Source organism: Branchiostoma lanceolatum, chromosome 18, assembly GCF_035083965.1.
Source record: "Branchiostoma lanceolatum isolate klBraLanc5 chromosome 18, klBraLanc5.hap2, whole genome shotgun sequence".
NCBI classification, from domain to species: Eukaryota; Metazoa; Chordata; class Leptocardii; order Amphioxiformes; family Branchiostomatidae; genus Branchiostoma; species Branchiostoma lanceolatum.
Window position 1 is genome coordinate 5,431,900 of NC_089739.1, and position 19,315 is coordinate 5,451,214.

The window sequence follows — 19,315 nt, forward strand, 5'->3', positions numbered from 1 at the left end:
CAATACATATAGAATGGACAGGGGAATTAAACTTTGACATTACACACAATGCAGCAGACTACACATTTCAGTTCGGGAATTCAATTTCATGGTAGGGAGAATAGAGAGTGCTCATGGTGGTTTCAAGTTTACGGATGAAACAAAGGGGTAGGCGGGCAGAAGACAGACGAATCCTTTTCACTGTGGTTTTAAATTTGTGGTGAACAGGTCACTGTGAAAACCGCAAACATAAAACCACAGCGAACATTTCTGCATTTACCGCTATGAGTATGATGTCCTATTCTTACTTCATGGATCGGAAATGTCTCTTTTCGCTGTGGATTAAAATTTGCGATGAACAGGTCTGTGACAAAACTGCAAACACAAAACCACCAAAAAACTTTCTGCATAAACAGTAAGACCACTATGATGTCATTTTCTTACGTCATGGATGGGAGGTGTCTCATAACCACGTCCAGCGCCTGGATGGCTTCGAACGGGACGGTGGCGAGGCGCCCTTCCAGCGCCTGCTCCAGCGCGTACAGGCTGACCTTCCCAACCCACTTCATCGACACCTTGAAGTGGCGGTCCTTCCCTCCGTCCCCAGGTAACGTCACGTCAAGCTCCACCTATAAACATGATCAAACATTTTTTATCATCGTATAAAAACTAGTTATGTAATTCATACATAGAACAGGCTACTTTTATACTTTCAATAACAGACTAATCCTGACTGTCTGTCCATCATGATGAATCGTTCAACCAATGATAGGAAGGCACTTAGCAGTTCAACCAATGACAGCATGATAGTTAGGGGTTCAACCAATGATAGCTTGGCAATAAGCAGTTCAACCAATGACAGCATGGCAATAAGTAGTTGAACCAATGATAGTATGGCAATAAGCAGTCTAACCAATGAAAGCATGGCAATAAGCAGTTCAACCAATGATTGCATGGCAATAAGCAGTTCAATCAATGATAGCATGGCAATAAGCAGTTGAACCAATGATACGCCAAAAAGCAATTACTCAAACAACTAACACTGTTCACTTCACATCCGGAAAGCCAGTTTCCGGATTCGAAGGCGTCCATCTTGGAAATCCAATTTTCCAACTTTTTTTCTACTGAACATACAGATTAGTTTTACATGTCATTTGAAAGAGCATGATTTCCCTTGCGTTATGGTACCTCTAATTTGGTCATAAGATGTAAAGCTATGAAGATATTCCTTTTTAAAGTTGCCCAACCCATACCTACATTGATTAGGCCTGGCGACTGTACTATTGCCCAGACTTTGCTAAACTGGGGCCACAGGGGGCTAAGAGTGGGCTATCCCAATGAAAATGGGTGATAATTAGTCCTTCCACACTGTTGAAAACACTCGCATAATGAGTTATCACACCTAGCTAGTCAGTGTAATTAGCACTTATTTGACAATTTTCTCCTGAGGTGAACAATCTGATTTGAACAAGAAGCTCTATCAAGCCTCCTTGATTTGATTTTGCCAGATCACAGTGCTTCATTATTTCAAACTAATAAGCTATGTTGTCAATTAGCTTGACTTTGTGACATAGGACATCTGCAAAGATGAAAAAAGTATAATGGACCTTGGTTGTATTCATATAAGCTGTGATAAATATGTAAAGATGTAACAGTGTAAATCAATTTTGACCTTTTTTAAAGAGACTGGTGGAAGAAACCTTGAAGAAACAAATCAAATTCAACTGTAACAATTCCAATTGTCTTCCCTTGGCCCTCGCCAAAAAAAAAATGTTAAGAAATCATTGGGAATTTTCATAATTTGTATTTGGGAGATTAAAGAAGCCTCAATGCAAGGAGGTTACAGGCCTTAATATATTAAACCTCCTTTCTCTGAATGTTTAAGATATGCTTCGAGTCCTGAGTTGTGAATTTGTATGTTTGTTAGCAAGGCCTTAGACCATGTTTAACTTGATTGGTGTTTTAATTCTCTTATCGATCAAAAGCCTTGCTTGGCCCATGAATATAACATCTTTATTTGACCAAGGATATATAAAACCTCCTTGGTTTTCCCAAGGAGGTTTAATCTTGGTTTTCCTTAAAGGCATCCAGAGCATTTTATGTGGCTTGAAAATTGGAAATATTCTAGTTGCTGTAATCTTTATGAAATTGTCATTTAATGCCACTGTTTACCACATTTGCGTGATGATTACATGTCACAAGCGCTCAAAAGCCACGCGAAAATAAGCTACACAATGATCCCTTTAGTTTCACGCGCCTAGTGTAATTAGATTGAAACAGAACTCAAAACGGTTTTTTCGTCGGTAATGGACCGTTCCCGTCGAACACCATATAGAACCCCCTGTTCTATTTGGAACACCTCCGTCAAAAACAGCGCTAGTGGGACAGAAATGACAAGCAGAAATGACAATGCATATCTGGGACAGATATCTCACTGCATTGGCTACATCAAGGAGGTTAACCTCCTTGGCTACATGAATACCCAAGAAAAAAGCGAAATGAAAAAGAAAATATCTCGGGCACTCAAGGGGACGGAGCTTACGTAACACATTGCCAACTAGTACCAAGTCCGTCTCTCATGTACTTGTGCGTTATTCCTGTGTTCGACTGGAACGGTCAGTTCTCTGCAAGTTCCGGCGACGGGACGTCACGTTCCAAGAAGTCGGAAAATTTGAGAACAAAAACGGCGGCGCTGACAGCGCTTGGATTTTTTTTTGAGTGCTCAACACACAGCGACATCGCATCTTTGCTCCTTGAATATCGATATGTAATGGTATAGTGTTATTGAAACTTACTATGTGTAGAAATGGCTAAAAACTGGAGTTTTTAATTTGAGTTTGAAGCCACATAAAGTGCTCTGGGTGCCTTTAATGGCAGATTTGTCCACTTATCAAAACATTTTGTAACATTATGTAACAAAGCTTCAGGTAGACAATTTGCATAATACTTACTGATCACCCATACAAAAAGAGCGGATAATGATACCTACCAATCGACATGGTTAAGACAGAGCTTGAATGACAATGGTCCATTATTTACACAAGTTTGTTTTGTTGTTGTTGCTTGCTGGCAATGTGACAAGCGGCCATCTTTGCACAAAAAGATTTACAAAAACCAAGGACACGATAAAATGTCCTTGCAAAAACTTGGCCATGCGGCCTAATAGTTTAATATTTAACAAAGACTTTTTGTTGCGGGACAAATTGAGCAGGCGAGATGAAAATGATACTTGAGGTAGTCTGCAAGGATTCAGAATAGAATGGTTTTGCAGAATTGTAATCATGAATCCACGTTTTATCAACATAATACTCTTTTTGTGTAAATACCACTAAAATACAAACATCATGGCGTATGGTAAGAAAGATGGCGGCAGCCGGCCACGCGCCGCGATCGCGAGGCATTTTCTGTCTTTTTCTTGTCACCAGGACCATGATACATTATTTCATGCCGGAATATAGCAACCTGTGACGTTAACTCATCAAATCATACTGTATTTCGGTAGATTTCAGCCATCTTCATGTGTACTTCGTGTATTTCGGACGTGTATTTCGTGTATTTCCCGCATTTCGGTAAATACACGGACCGCCGGGGGGACTATACTAGTTTGAGGACAGTGTAAATAAAGAGACCTCATTAATTAAATTCTGAAACTATTCAATGATCAAAGCGTTACATTTTTGAATGTATATAAAACGGGCAAATAGAGTAAGTAGGTGAGATAACCATAACATATTAGCACCTGGTGATAGATAATGTGGGCAAGACTGCAGTAGCACTTTAATAAAATTTGGGCGTGGGTCAGTTGTTTCCGAGTGTATGATGCCAAAACAAACTGACACTACCAAACTAGCCACTACCTTTTCACCCCATGAGCAGAAGTGAATGTGAGTATATAGTGGGAAATGTGGGTGAATTTGGGTGAAGAGCCGTAAACTAGATTCGTATTGTTCCCATGTCAATATGGAGGGGTGAATGTAAAACTTGCGTCTTCGTGACAAATGAGTAAAATGGGGTGAATTTGAGTAAACCAAATTGCACTTTACAAATACAAAGGCGAATCCTTGCAACTACGTCATTATGTGCATTGTTTCAAGGGCTGAACGAATGGATCGATATTGACACTATCAAGAATTATATTATATATATAGACAATATGAATAGTAGATTGGTCGGGAGTGGTGGCTTTTATACTCTTCTAAGTTTGACCCCGTTCACACTCATTTTTTTCAATCGCGATTGAAGTATAATTGCGATTGTTCGATCCGATCGCGATTGAACGTAAAGAAACTTTTGCGTTCACACTGCTTTTCGCTAAGTGGATTAAAGTACGCCGTGATCCGATCGCGATTGAAGCACGATTGAAGCATGCTATCGGCGATCATCTGGTAAATGTTGTTGTTGTCCTTGTTGCCCTTGTTTTGTGTCTATTTTTCCGCTAGACATTGTCACTTGGTGCGGTAAATGTCCGGATCCCTCTTTCGGTGACATTTCCCCAGTTTGGCCTGCACCTCCTCTCTCCTCCAGATTGCGATGAGGACCCTGGTCTCCTCATCGCGCCATCTGCCACCAGCTGAAGTTGCTGACGGAGTTTTATTGATTTTCTTCTTGGGCATTGTTGACGATGAAAAGTTGTTGTTGTTGTAAAAGAGCGATCTGACGTGCGGATTGGGTTTGTTTTCCCGCGCGATGCGAACTATGACCCCAAGTACCCGCATGTATGACCTCCCACCCCCGGAACCAGCCGAAATCTCCGCCGATCGCGATGGAATGAATCGTAGTTGTGTTCACACTCAAAATTTGATAGGATTGGATTGGATCCGATCGCGATTAATCCAATCAAACTACCTCCGGAGGTAGTTACAATCCAATCGCGATTGGATCGTTGTGGATCGTTCCAATCGCGATTGGGAGCGTTCACACTGAAAAAATCAATCGCGATCGGATCGATTCAATCGCGATTATACTTCAATCGCGATTGAAAAAAATGAGTGTGAACGGGGTCTTTATCAGTGTTTATTATCTTTTAAACGAGCCGTTTATCGCCAGTGTCTGTAAATTTAAGTACCATATTTTTTTTCAATGAACAGCGCACACCCTGTACCCGTATTGTAGCTTAAGTTACTCCTAAACCTTTTAGCGAAGTTGTTTTAGAAATCGTCAATACGCATTGGGAATCCCCACCACAAACATCCACCAATCTTTGAGAAACCATAATGTATTCACATTGTTATGCAGCCCAGACTTCCACCGCTATTGTTCCTGTATGCAAATGAACATCACTATCACAACATCATGAGTGGCTCAGTAACGCTCCATTCAAACAAGGACAATATTATATAATGTCCTTGATTCAAACAACACCTTAGGTTAAAGAATTCGATTTTAAAAGATTCCAAAGTAGAGAGAAGTCAACAGTGGAAGATTTACAAAGTTATAAAAAATTAAACACCTCTGTAATTGAACGGGTATTTTCTTATTTCTTGATATCAGAGTCTCCTGCTTTTTAAAAATTCTTAGTTTTGCCAAGGAGGTTGGTTTTGCCAATTTCAATAAGGCACATCACTCTCACTTGTGGAAAATATATTGGGTGTATGTCGTGCCAGGAAATGTTAAAAAATGCATTTAAACTTATAATAAACTAAAAGCAGAGTAACAATTAAATGAACTAAACACAATAATATCGAGAAGAGTAGGGTCGCGGTGTGCTTCGGACCAAAAATCAGAAGCGGTAGCTTTTCACGCCGCATACTCAACCTACAGCCTCCCTGACTAATTAGTCGCCAGACTTGCCACTCTCATGATCAACATCCCCTGTTCTGTGATTTTAGCAGGACTTGAAATTCAGTACTGTACTTTTCCTGTCATACTTCAAAGTAAATAAATCTATCCCGTGTTACTATAATGTAAGTAACATAAAACTACCTGCACCCTGCTAATTTTAACTGCACCATCTATTCATTTTCCTGTTCTGTTCATCAAATGTAATAATTTTAAAGTGATATAATTCAAACCTTTTTAAATCCTGAAATCTGTTCTAAGGGCAGTAAGGCAGTACAAAGTGAACATATTGTTTTATAAAGAAAATGGCCACTACCTGAATTGGATCACAGACCTACTTTGAATCATACTTGCTAATTAGACTGTATTTCACACCAACTGGCAAAGTGTGAGTTCAGTTCTGGAGAGCCAGGCATTGGCAATAGAGAGCCTGGCCATTCCCACATGGCCATTCAACCTTGGTCGATTTACATTTTTCACACCTTTTCCACCAAATTACCAGTTCAGTGGTCGGGCTTGAGTTCAATGGTCTAGCTCATTAGAGGTGTCATAGCCCCCTATGGGCGAAAGCAATTGCCACTCAATTACTGGTATTAACCCATATGGCCAGTATGAAGCTGCATTGTGCTAGGCTAGGACTACATCGTAAACATGCATTTTCAACTGATCATATCTAAAGCGGTGAATATCACTGACTAATAATTTTTACATGATTATGTTCATGATGAAGAGAGCTTTCAGCTGATACCCAACTTGTAGGCAAAAATCAATCATTTCTGAAGATTCCTGATAGCTTCTGTTTTTCCACATGTGAACTGACTAGTGTTAACTGGATATGATTTTGGAAACGGTCAGACGTTTCAAGTAGCATCCACTACTTTTCGTCAGTGACTGTGAGCAAGATCAGTTGAACAGCAGGTTTATAACCACGAACTATGAATTGATATGCAAATAAGGAGAAGACAAATTTTTAGATAGTCCAATAGAAAGCGAATTAGACAACTCAAGACAAGGTTGAAGTAAAAGGGGACAATAGCTCCTATTGTTTATTTACCATGTTATCCTATGGTTATAAACCTGCTGTTCAACTGATCTTGCTCACAGTCACTGACGAAAAGTAGTGGATGCTACTTGAAACGTCTGACCGTTTCCAAAATCATATCCAGTTGTTTGAGTAATTGCTTTTTGGCGTATCTTATTACCTGGATGTCTAATCTTCATCGAGGAACCAATGATAGTATGGCAATTAGCAGTTCAACCAATGATAGCAAGGCAACTTGCAGTTCAACCAATGACAGCATGGCAATTTGCAGTTCAACCAATGATAGCAAGGCAATAAGTAGTTCAACCAATGACAGTATGGTAGTTAGGGGTTCAACCAATGACAAGATTGGCTGCATGTCCATCAAATACTTGCATTTTTATGTTTCTACTTTGCATTTTCTACATTTTAATTAGTCTATTGAAGCATTGTCACTGACAGTGCAACAAAGTACAATTTTTAAGACATTACATTGACTAATTTGACAACTATAACCCTAATAAGCATATTAATGTATTATAAATGTAACAAGCAGTAGGTGCGTTGCCAGATTTTCCGTAAGTTTGCGTATGAAATGTCGCTACTTCCTTACCTTCTCTGTCCCCACTGGAAGAGGATCCCTCGTGTACAGGTTCTTGCGCCCGTCGAAGACAGGACGCAGGTCCCCAAAGATCCGGTTGGCGTACGCTTGGGCCATTTTTTCAATGATCTCTCTGTAAAAAGCACAAACCATGAAAGTTTTTAAATCAAAAATTTTGGCTATTCTGTTCTACTCTGACAATTGCAAGGATTTAGATTTTTCAGACCTAATAAAAGGTTACAGTAAGGGAGTGACAGGAAGTGGAGTTCATAGTTGATGGAATCAGTCATTTCTCAACTTCCTCTGGCAGCTGGTAGACATTCCAGGTCAGGGGTCAATGGAAGAGGCTACTAATTCAGGGAGGTATTGTTGTTGGTCTGTCTAAATAAACAGTACCAGTTTGTGTCTTATGCCTCTCAACGCACAAAATTAGTGTGTTTATTACTGGCAGGGCTCGAAATTCATTTTTGGAAATAGGTGCACTGGTGCACCCAACCCAAAAAATTAGGTGCACAGAGAGAATTTTGGGTGCACCACATATAATAAAGTTGAATGTCAGCAAAACATAATTACAAAGTTTAAGGCTCTTAAGAACTTCAATCTGTAATTCTAATTTATCTAAAGCTAACCTTAAAATTTCAAACAAGTGATACATCAAATAAAGTACAACAAAAGGTAATATTGCTTTTTCTGATACCTGCAGTTCCAGAATATTCTGTATACTAGTGTACAATAGTGACTTTACCCTATAGCCTACAAAAATACCTAGGTGAACTGGTGCACCCACAGTCAAAAATTAGGTGCACAGCTCCAAATTTGGGTGTACACAGGTGCACATGCACCAATTATTTCGAGGCCTGATTACTGGTAGTGTAAACAAAAAAGTAAATAAACGAAAAAGTTCATTGCCTTACCTGTTGACTCTGCGAGGGCATTTGTCTGGAATAATACTGATGTCATAGTGGTGGAGGTCGCCCTTCGGCATGGACACTTTGAAATGGTTGGCCCGCAGGCTGATCCTTCGCCCCACCGTACCGATGTCGGGTCGTCGGGGGCAACAGAACCGGTCCATCGCCGCCGGAGGGGGCATACCGAGGGGCGGACCAATGGGTGGGGGCCCAACTAGGATACGAAACAAGAAGTTGGTTTTAGGTACTAGTCCATGTTATTTTTCTATGGATGCTAAATAACAACACTTCTTTTATTGTACCAACAATCAACAACAAAATTATTCATGATATATTTCTCATAACTTTGAACTGATTTTGTTTGAACTGATTTCAACTTGTTTCGTTCTTCTTTAAACTACCAGTGCAAGTTATAAACATTGATAAATATATTCACGCAATAACACTTGTGAAATTTCACTTGTGAGGTCTTTATAGGAATAAAGATCCTAGAACAGGTGTTCTATAACAGGTGTACTTACTTGGCTCCCCTGGAGGACGAAGTGGAGGCATCCCTGGTAATGCCATCCTGAAGACGTATGTGTGTGAGCACGGTCTACTCCAACTGGTAACTAGTAGTTCTCACAATGTTGGACCCCTGGAGAATACAGAAACAACAGTCAAGCCACATGACGTACATTTTGTACTACCAGTGCTGTCTAATCAAACTGGCAACAAGAAAAGGCACCGGGAGGTTCATAATAGACCTTGACCTTTGCCTTTCCAAGACCTACCCACATTTATACACAAAAATATCATCACAATCTATCTAGAGGTTCTTAAGCTATGCTGACCACAGATATATGCATCTCATTCTGGAAACACAAATGTACACACACACACACACTGACACAGCCAAAAACATGTACATACATACACCCAAAACAATACTTCCATTTTTCATGGACGTAACTAGCTAGTGCTTTTCAATGTTGGACCCCTGAAGAATACATAGAAAAAATATCCAAGCCATTTATATATACACATGTATAATTATAAAGGTAAATAATCATAGAGACTGCTACACTCAACACAAAAAGGTCGGAAACTTGAATGTCATCAATCATACATGTACTATCTCCGTTATCACATTGTCTGTTGTATAGTATCACAATTTATATAACATTTGAAAGCTTATTTATCCTTTTACAAAGATACCAAACTTGCCATGATCCTACATTCATAGGCCAAACACCACAGCTGACACTGCTCAAGAGGGTCACAAAACAAGTTGAGCTAATTTTCCTTGAGACCCACTCACTAGATTAGTCATGGTGCTCATTGCATTAAACAGTGATCATAACAAATGAGGTACTAGTATCACTTTAAAGAACACTGCAAGCTTTCAAAAAATATACCACATGCCACATGCATGTACCCCTAATCATTAAAAAAAACTAGGGGAATTTTGCCACTTTTCTTAAGCAACCCCGTACTCACTTAAGTAGCCCTGATGCTCAACCCATGATCATAACAGATGGGATATCATTGTAAAGGAGAATACATAAGCTTTTCAATGATACATGTATATCTATAGTACAATTTGATGAAGTATTTACAGAGATATGATTGAGTAAAATCAAGCTTTCTAATTTTGTGTGTGTTAAGTTTAGTGTTGTGTTTAACTCTAAGTGAACAAGTGTAAACATATGTAACAGTGTAAATGTAAATGTGACCACAGCCTTCATTTACAAGAAATATCGGAACAAAGTATGAATAATGAATGTCAACAGCTGCAGCATTAATGCTGTAATTTGTCTGCCCTCTTTATAATTCATAGCAACTGCTTAAAAACAACAACCGCTTTGTTATGACTGACATGAACTAGCATTTTAGTAAGGTTTATGATTCTATATCATATGAGGCTAAGATTCTATCTTTTGTCCTATTTCTGCATTTCAAGGCTAAACAATATTCCATTTGGGGGCCTGAAATTCATTTTTGGGAATAGGTGCACTGGTGCAAGAAACCTAAATATTTCGGTGCACAGTAAGAATTTTGGGTGCACAACATAAAATAAAGCCATATGAAAGGAGAAAAAAACCACTGCGAACATATCACTGTTGTACAACACCATCTCAACATTTTACTGACGCAGATAAAATCAAACAACCTCTACTGCCAAATACACTAGCCTGGGTGCCATGACAGCCATCCTATTACTACCGGGGCTCCTACACTTGGTACAATAAACATTACTTGGGGGGTAGGGAGTGTAGGAGCCCCGGTAGTAACACTAACAGGATGTCTAGCTAGTGCAGGACTAAGAGCCCCAGTAGTAGTAGGATGTTAGCCTCTACCAGGCCCCGTGGATGGCTGGGAAAATAGCAGAAATTGGCCAAATAGAGTGAATAGTATGCTAAGGGAGTTGGCAACAGAGAGAGGGTCCAATCTGCCATCTTAGCCTGGCAAATATTCCCGCGTAGTTAGTCTGGTGGAGACTAGTAGTAGGATGGCACCCAGGCTACAAATACACATGCCCAACCCCCAAGTCTTTTGTTACAAACAATAGGAACTATGCCCCACCCACGAACAAGCTCAAGCCATGGTCCAACTAGGATTCAGACAAAACAACCCTGCCCTGTTCAACCTTTCTAATCTAAGTACACTGAATCCCAAGGGGGAAAGGTATTGTTTCTGGCTTGTCTGCGTCTGTACGTGCACAATGCAACTTGTTACCACATGTACTATCCAAGCAGAGGATGGGTTCCAGCAGGTTTTTGACATGTTTTTAGGCGTTTTTGTCTGCTTAACCACATGCATGAATTCTAAGGGCTGTTAATGCTGTCTCAGTACTGTGCATTTATTTATTTTGGTGGGCATTTAATTTTGCGGCAGGAGTGGAATTAAGGAGGTTTTCACTGTGTTTTAAGTTCGTGATCCAAACTATGATGTACTGTAAATGCATCTAATTTCGCCTGGTTTTTACTTCGCGCTAAGGCAAAAATGGAGTGTTTGCGGTGGTTTTAAGTTTTTTGGAGCGCTATAATCACATACTGCTACAGTATTGGACAAAAATGTTCGCGGTGGTTTTAAGTTCGTGAACATAAAACCACGCAAACATTTCTGCATTTACAGTACATCAAAACCGACTGTACTGCTGCAGTAACATGGAATGCCACCAGGGGGCCTAAAATCTAACAGTTTCTTCATCTTGCCTACACCTACAAACATACCAAATAATACTGTAAATGCATTTAAGTTCGCATGGTTTTTATTTCACGCTAAGGGGAAAATGGAGTGTCCACAGTGGTTTTACGATCGCGGCAGCGCTATACTTACAAACTGCTACAGTATTGGACAAAAATGTTCGCAGTGGTTTTAAGTTCACGGTGAAACGGTTACCGCGAAAACTGCAAACATAAAACCACCGCAAACATTTCTGCATTTACAGTATCATAAGGATCCATTTATGACTTGATTTATGCTGTTTACGTGCACACGAAAACATAACCTTCTTGGCACACTCAATATAGTACATATATATTATGTGATACAAAATGTTTAATGTTTAAGGTTTAAAACAAAAATGGTAAGAAGTGTTCTGTTTTAGTTCTGATACAATATACGCACACAAAAATATACCATGAACATAATACAAGAAAATTGTCGATACCTTTTTAAAAATCATTGAGACAAGAACGTAAGAATGAGCAAAATTACCCATGAAAATGTTACGATCTGACGACCGTAAAAACGAGGCGATCTTTTTGTGTGGGTGGACATCGCTGTATATTTATACTAGAAAATAACAGGGGAAGCTACTGCTAACAGATCCATTTTACCATATAAAACCACTTAAATAGGCCCACTAGAAAGTAAGCAATAAATGTACGGTATGACGTTAGCATTTCGTAGCAATAAAAACAGAATTTTAAGCCTAAAATCGTCTGAAAATAACACGACCCCCCTCCCCTCTGAATACAATTTTGAAAGTCAAGAGCCGACTCTCTCGCTTAGATTCCAAATAAAACAGTCTTAAAATCGGTTTGCAGGGAAAATAAAGCTATCAATAACGGCACAAGGATGTTGTTTCTTACCTGTGTTTGTTTTGGGATGGCAAAATTCCGGAGAAAAGGGTGAAATTTGAAGTAAAAACTGAGGAAAATTGGAGGTAGCGGCAGACCCAACCCCGGACAGCCCTCCCCCATTTACCGATTACCCGGCATGCATCGCGCGACTCCCTGAGGAATAACAAAGGGCCTCCAAGCAGATGTTGGGGGGGTTACGATTGTAATGTTTTTCCTGAACGATACTACACAAAAAATGCTGGAAAACAACGGCCTTTTTGGTCAGAATAGTTTCTATTTCTAACAGAATGACTGTTGTTTGCCAGCATCTCTTTGCGAATTGGTCAAAAATATCAACTTACAAATCATAAATACCTTCGCCAGAAGGTTATATTTTCAGTAGCGTTCGTGTGTCTGTCTGTCTTTCTGTGTGTGTGTGAACACAATAACCCGTGAATGCCTGAATGGACTGTCTTGATGTTTGGTATGTGGGTAGGTCTTGATGAGACCTCAAAATGATTAGATTTTTAGCCCCCTTGAGGCTAATTGTTCATAATGGTTTAATACGGTACAGCGGAACTTCCAGCTTTTGCATAATTTGATCTGAAGATGGTACGGTCACCAAAAGGTATATTTAGTCTCACTCGCTCTTGTGCATGAAAATATGATATAGGTTTGAGCCCCCTAGCTGCTTGTTCTTACTCCTGGAACTGCAGGGGCGTTTTTGTTCAAACATGCTTTAAAAGAAGATAACTCAAGAAGGGGTTGACAGATCATGATTTTTTGTACATAGGAAGCTTTATTTTGTGTATGTGTGTGTGCATATGTGTATGTGTTTCCCGATGATGTGTGTGTGTTCGAACTATTAACGTTATTGATTTAATAGGTAATCTGGGGGAATATGTTGAACTTTTGGCAAGACTGACTAAAGAAATACTCAGAAAGTGTGTTTTCCTCGAGTGGAAATATGTTTATTTATTTCAGGATGACAATGCCTAACTTGTACAATAGCCTTGTGCGGCTGAACAAACATTGTCTTCAATGAAACAATATTGTCCTCAAAAGTACATGTATATTTTGCAAGAACACTCAAATATCATACCATTTCTGATGGCATAAAGACAAATCTGAGTAATATGAAAAGCACAAAGTATTCATAAGTTATTCTAAATAAACATATTTCTGACTGATGCCATTGTTTTTATCACTTTAACCGATGAACCAAAGTACATGTAAATGGTTTTGCATAAAGAGTTCAAGCCATTAAAAACACCATTAAACCAATACATTTCCATACAAAAGTCAGAAAATGATAAGTATTACAACAATACATTAGTTAGCATTGAATGAAAAACCTAGATGTTCACGTACTGACATTCAATTTTAACAATAAGCTAGTTCATAAATTGAAGTGCACATGGACAGCATGATGCATTGAAGGTAAATGTATAAAATGTTAAAGTTGAATTAGGCCCCTGGTATAATACAGAACATTATAGTCAGGCCTTAAATTTTGACATATTACAAACATACATAACATGCACACTTCAAACCATGAATTAGCTTATCATCTAGTTCAAACTTGGGCACGACACTTTTGAATTAGTTCTCTCAACTTTTCAGCAATTACATCAGTAACCACATATTAGTAATGATTGTATTTACTACAAATACATCATATTCAGCTTCAAGAAAACCATTGCAAAAGAAGATTTCTTTTTCTTTTTTTCAGTCTTGCATAACATTTGTAGTCTACACTTGAATAATCTTTCACAAAATGAAGATTCCATGGCCTTTGGAGCTGTTGGTTGGTGGAAAGAGTTGTCCAGTACGAACAACAGAAAAGGCTGTCCAGTCTGGCTGAGGGGGCATAAAAAGCCGTCCGACCTTTTCGGAGTGTGGTTGTGCCCCCTGGCAGAAAGTGATAGAATTGCAAGCAGTATGGTGTGCTCTCATTCCTTCATATCTAGCCGTTGTAGTTGAAGATTTGCAGGAGTTTGCTGGATCACATGAACATGTCATCAAAGCCAGGTGGGGGAAGGTGGTCTGGATCCGGGCTGTAAAAGACCACAGAACAAAATTAATTATGTTTTAACATTTTCTACTGTTTCAATTAATATATATACATTTGTCAACGTCAGTAAAACAGTATACAGGATATGCATAAAAATACTGTTCCACAGTTACAGGGACATGTTAGCCATAAGTAAAAGTGACATCACTATGATCAAAATCAGTCAAACTATGAGTGAAAGACCTTTCTTGTACGTTTCTGCTCTTACAAGCTAAGTACGTACAAGTCATGGTGATAAAGCAGAAGTATAATTACAGTGATGTTAAAAACGTGATATTCTACTACATTTAAAGACTAATTAATACTGTTATGTACAGGTTCAATTCCTTCTCGCTTCTTAATACAGTTGTAGATGTATGAACATATGGAGCCTATAATACTAGTACATGGTTTGTCTAGTTCCACAGTGAATACGAATTTTTGACTATGACCAATATTTACTTACGATACTTGGAGTTTCTTTTGACACAACCAGGTAATCTCACCTGCTGACGTTTCGGTGTCTGTCAGACACCTTCTTCAGAGCTTCTGACTGGAGTACTGCTTCTCACCTCGTCTCGGTTCATCATCAGGAAGTCATCACCTGTGATGAACCGAGACGAGGGGGGATACAAGCTCAGCCACATTTGGGATTACGTTCTCGCCGCAAAAGCGCCACCTACATCGGCTACTTATAGCGGTGAGAAGCAGTACTCCAGTCAGAAGCTCTGAAGAAGGTGTCTGACAGACACCAAAACGTCAGCAGGTGAGATTATCTGGTTGTGTCAAAAGAAACTCCAAATATCCTAATATGTTCTACCAACCTGATGAAATTATTTTCGGAAATATTTACTTACCCCCTCATGGCACCCCCTGTGACAGGACCAATGGGGTCAAACCTTGCTCCAGGTGGGACTGAACCCCTACAGAAACAACACACAAAAGGTTTGGATATAAGTCAGATTATCAGATTGTCAGTACGTCAGTATTGGGACTATACCTTTACCTTTTTTTTTCAAGGGAATCTTAGGATCCCCATTCAGGACGTTGGTCAATGACTTCCGGCGCCAGCGGACTAGCAGCGTGACACAAATGAAAAGACCTGCAGTGGACCCTTCTCTATGAAAGGAGGAGGAATGCCCGCCTCACCTTTTTCTACAAACTAGTTAACAATCATATTAATATTAAAACACTGACAGTCTACTGAAACCAGCTCAGGGGCGCACCCGGGGGAGCCACCATCTCAAATTTCAAACCATCAAAGCCAGAACAGATACATACAAATATTCATATTTCCCCCATACCATTCCCCAGTGGAATGCCCTCCCTGGCACGGTTTTGATGGCTTCTACAATTGAGTCTTAGCGTGCCAGGCTGGAGGCCTGCCCGCCTTAACCCAGGACCTCAACTCCCCCCCTCCTACTTTGCCCCTGATGGGGCTATATGGGGGTAACCCATGATGCTCAATGATGAAAGCAGCCCTTACCTGGGCACCATGCCTGGTATCCCAGCTGACGGGTTGAGGGGTCCTCGTGGGTAACCTGACCTCATAGGGTCCACCAGCATGCCTCCTCCCATACCTCCACTGGAAAATATGTCAACCAAGGTTAAACTTTCAGTGCTTTTTTGAGAGTTCACATGTCGAATATAAGTCAGGGTTAATTCTAATAGACGAATTTGAACAACACAACCTGATTTTGTCTTTGTCACCGCGCAGGTCCATTAAAATAGAAGGTGTTCAAACGACATTCCACAAACCCACATCAAGAAGTAGGTGTTCGATTTCAATCCGACTGATTTATGAAAGACAAGTTTATTGGGAATTTTATGCAAGTGAGGAAGGGGAATAGCCACCGACGGTATCCGGAGAAGTTTGACGGCATGTGTATGGGACGCTGGGCTACATCACAACGGTCGGGTTCGGGAATCGTTCGAACGCCTTCTATTTCTTACGGATGTTTGTGATGACAAGGACAGCTTGTGAGTAAAATCCGCCCTATGACGAGACCAGTTTACGTGGTTCAAATTTGTCTATTCTGAATCTCATTATTGAAATTAAGAAGTTGTTGAAAAGAAATGCAGGTAGATTGTCCTAAGTACTGTGATCAGTTTGAAACTATGCATGCAGTACCTGAAGGGGTCCAGGTCCCCTGTGCCAACACTTGGGTATGGTCTGGATGGCTCACCCCTGAAAAAAAAAGGAAAAAAAAACATTTTTAATGGACATTTCAACAACATTTGACAACTCATACAAAGACTTTAAGTTAAATAAAAATCATAATGAATGTGCTTTGTTTGAACTATACTTTGAATTATCGGTAGATTAATCTGCGAAATCCAAATGACAGGGAACCCTGCACCCTCAAAAATGACTTTGCCCTGGAGTTTTCATTGACATTTGCTGATGACTTTTGCTTAACCTTCTCCCTGCTGCCTAACCCTGTAACCAACAGAGAATGGGGTGCCAAAAGCTACTTCAGTGTGCTACAGGTCAATTCTAGCTATACTATAATCCATCAAAATAAACTGCTTCACATCTTAAATACAGTCAAAGAATTATATCCAAGATGATATTTCAGACATGTCTATGATCGATCACTGTAATACTGTAAAATTAAATGCATTTAATATATAAGTTCGCATGGTTAATATTTCGCGCTAAGGGAAAATGGAGTGTTTGAGGTGGTTTTAAGCTCACGGTGAAACGGTAACTGCGAAAAACCAAACATAAAACCATCGCGAACATTTCTGCATTTACAGTACCATTCGGGGTTGCCCTGTCTGTAAGGATCTCTCGGTCTTCTGGGCGGGCCGATTCGCAAGGGATCGTGGTCTGGGTCATCTGCCATTCGCGGTGCCCTCTGTGACCTGCTGGGTTTGTCCTCCTTACGTTCCTCGCTGTTTGTCGCGGCATTGGACGATCTGTTCTGCGGCTTGAATTCTTCCACGATTCCCGACTGGAAAGCGGCTTCCAGGGTTTCTATGTTCTTGTAGACACTACAAAGTACCATATCACACACTGTTATAATCTCATTTCAACTTAGACAAAATCTGAAACAAAACCAATCCCTGCAGTTTTATATCATTCATTTGTACATGAATATTCAACTAAATCAAGTCAGTGGCAAAAAATAAGTTTTTTTCTGACCTATCAAAGTCCTGCAAGTCACTTTTGTTGATGTAGTTCTTCACATCCAGTGTCAGACTGCCAACTTTTTCATCTTTCACTCTCTGTTAAAAGGAAAACAACAATCGTTAGAAAATATCCATATCAAATTGTGTTTAGATAACCTTTCTGTGGCATACAGTAGAAGAGTTTCTGAGCTCTGAGGAAGAATACTGCTGAAATTTGCTGTGAAAATTGACTGTCAACAGCACATTATTTACCAATACAGTAGTAAAAGTCTGAAGTGTAAGAAAATGAATCCTGTACTCTGGCTATACAACTGATCAAAAGAAGGAAAAGCAGTTATCCTCATTTTGGGTGAAGTATGAAGCTTTTTCATGCAGGTAGAAATTGCAATATGGGTTGGTAGAAAGAGTGGTTCAGTCCAAACAGAATAAAACATGGTCTAGTCAGGTCAAAGGGTACAAAATCTCCCTGCAATCTTTTTGCTTCATGTGCTTGCACTATATGGGGGTCAAACACGCAGAGTAGGTCAGACTGTTTTTTCCAGCCCCACATGACCCATTAACTGAGTTGCAATTTCCACCATCGAACTGGACCACTCTTTCCACCGACCCATACTGCAAAGCTACTGCTTTGACCAAAATCAGTCCTCCCTACCATGACATGTATGAGCAGACTACCATCCATCCTGATGGCCTTCAGCAGGTAGTTCTCTTCCGTATCATTGGGCTGATATCTCAGAGCGTACACGTCCTGCGTACTGTTCCATCCCCGGGGCAACAACTCGGACTTCTTCGCTTTATTTGCCGTCACTGGAGCCTTCAAGAAAAAAAAAGAAGAAGATATCTTTGATAATTTCTTACATTCAAGTTCAAATATCTAACAAAGATAGGTGCTGCACTTGTTACTGAAAGTCTCTTAGTTCTGTATCATACTAAGTAGGATATTATGACGACTTCTAATACAATATATAACAAATCTATCTTCTTCTTCTTCTTCTTCTTGTGGTTATGTGCACAACCTCATCATGCTGAGGGCTACGGCACAGTATTTTGGTCAAGGTCAATAAGGGCACTGGTTGCTCGCAGTCTACTAGTATTTGTGTTTTGTGTCCGGTGTTCTCTGTCCCCTGGCTCCTCAGAGGGCAGGGGCGCCACTCCCTGACCGTCACCCGGTGCTGGGGGACGGCGAGTACCCGTCAATGTGAGTAAAGAGTTTTGTAATCTTTGTAATCAATATCCGTCAACAAAGCATACACAAGTAGGGCTTCAGCTATTAGTAAGAAAACTACTGTGATGAAAATTTTGGAAGACAGCCAGGACGTCCGCGTCTAGATCCCATACGTCAAGCAAGGGGATGGGGCAAGGTATGAGTAGAGGGAGGGGGGCGGTGAGCTAGCAAGTTTCGACACAGATGACGAGCATTTTCTAGCAGAAAAACAACATGTCATCACCTCATCCCCGGTCCCCACGCACTTGAACCCGGACTGTACCATTTCCCAGTGGAGGAAGCACACCAGCGCATCGTGTTCGTCCTTAACCTGGTTACAAACACTGCTGTACAGCAACTCCAAACCTGCTGCGACGGCCATGTTGTTGTTTTGGTGTGACGTCACAGGATGGAAAACATCATAACTTAGACTCAAGAATTACTTTAAGCAGTTTGACATATACAAAATGTATCTGTGATGCAATAATATGTTGTTTTATATTATGAGAATGAAACAATGACAGAATACGGAAAGATAATAAATTTGTAAAGTTAAAAAGGTCAAAGTTGAAGGTCTAAGGTCAACA

The 19,315-nt window shown here is 40.1% G+C and overlaps 2 protein-coding genes across 2 annotated transcripts in view; both read right to left on the reverse strand.

Moving 5' to 3' along the window:
* Positions 1–12,495, reverse strand: part of LOC136423911 (protein argonaute-2-like) — a 30,844-nt gene extending 18,349 nt beyond the window's left edge. Inside the window, exons 1-5 of the mRNA XM_066412303.1 lie at positions 12,367–12,495; positions 8,809–8,924; positions 8,294–8,501; positions 7,392–7,512; positions 424–608 (exon numbers count right to left, since the gene is read on the reverse strand). Of these exons, the coding sequence (XP_066268400.1) occupies positions 424–608; positions 7,392–7,512; positions 8,294–8,501; positions 8,809–8,854 (560 nt within the window). The 5' untranslated portion in view covers positions 8,855–8,924; positions 12,367–12,495. The remainder of the gene's footprint in view (positions 1–423; positions 609–7,391; positions 7,513–8,293; positions 8,502–8,808; positions 8,925–12,366) is intronic.
* Positions 12,496–14,155: 1,660 nt separating this feature from the next.
* On the reverse strand, positions 14,156–19,134 carry LOC136423888 (proteasome inhibitor PI31 subunit-like). Its single transcript, XM_066412267.1, has 8 exons — positions 18,973–19,134; positions 18,177–18,338; positions 17,538–17,620; positions 17,153–17,386; positions 16,521–16,577; positions 15,876–15,974; positions 15,247–15,312; positions 14,156–14,393 (listed from the first exon to the last, which is right to left on the reverse strand). The coding sequence occupies exons 1-8, from the start codon at positions 19,108–19,110 to the stop codon at positions 14,342–14,344; spliced, it is 891 nt and encodes a 296-aa protein (XP_066268364.1). The 5' UTR covers positions 19,111–19,134; the 3' UTR covers positions 14,156–14,341.
* Between the last annotated feature and the right edge of the window lie 181 nt (positions 19,135–19,315).

Bases quoted from the DNA above. Each gene is read 5' to 3' on its own strand.
- LOC136423888 (XM_066412267.1), bottom strand. From the start codon at position 19,110: ATGGCCGTCGCAGCAGGTTTGGAGTTGCTGTACAGCAGTGTTTGTAAC. The intron at 17,621-18,176 runs GTAGGGAGGACT...TCCTTTTAACAG, and splicing joins GTCTGCTCATACATGTCATG to AGAGTGAAAGATGAAAAAGT. The intron at 14,394-15,246 runs GTAAGTAAATAT...GGTCTTTTACAG, and splicing joins ACAGGGGGTGCCATGAGGGG to CCCGGATCCAGACCACCTTC.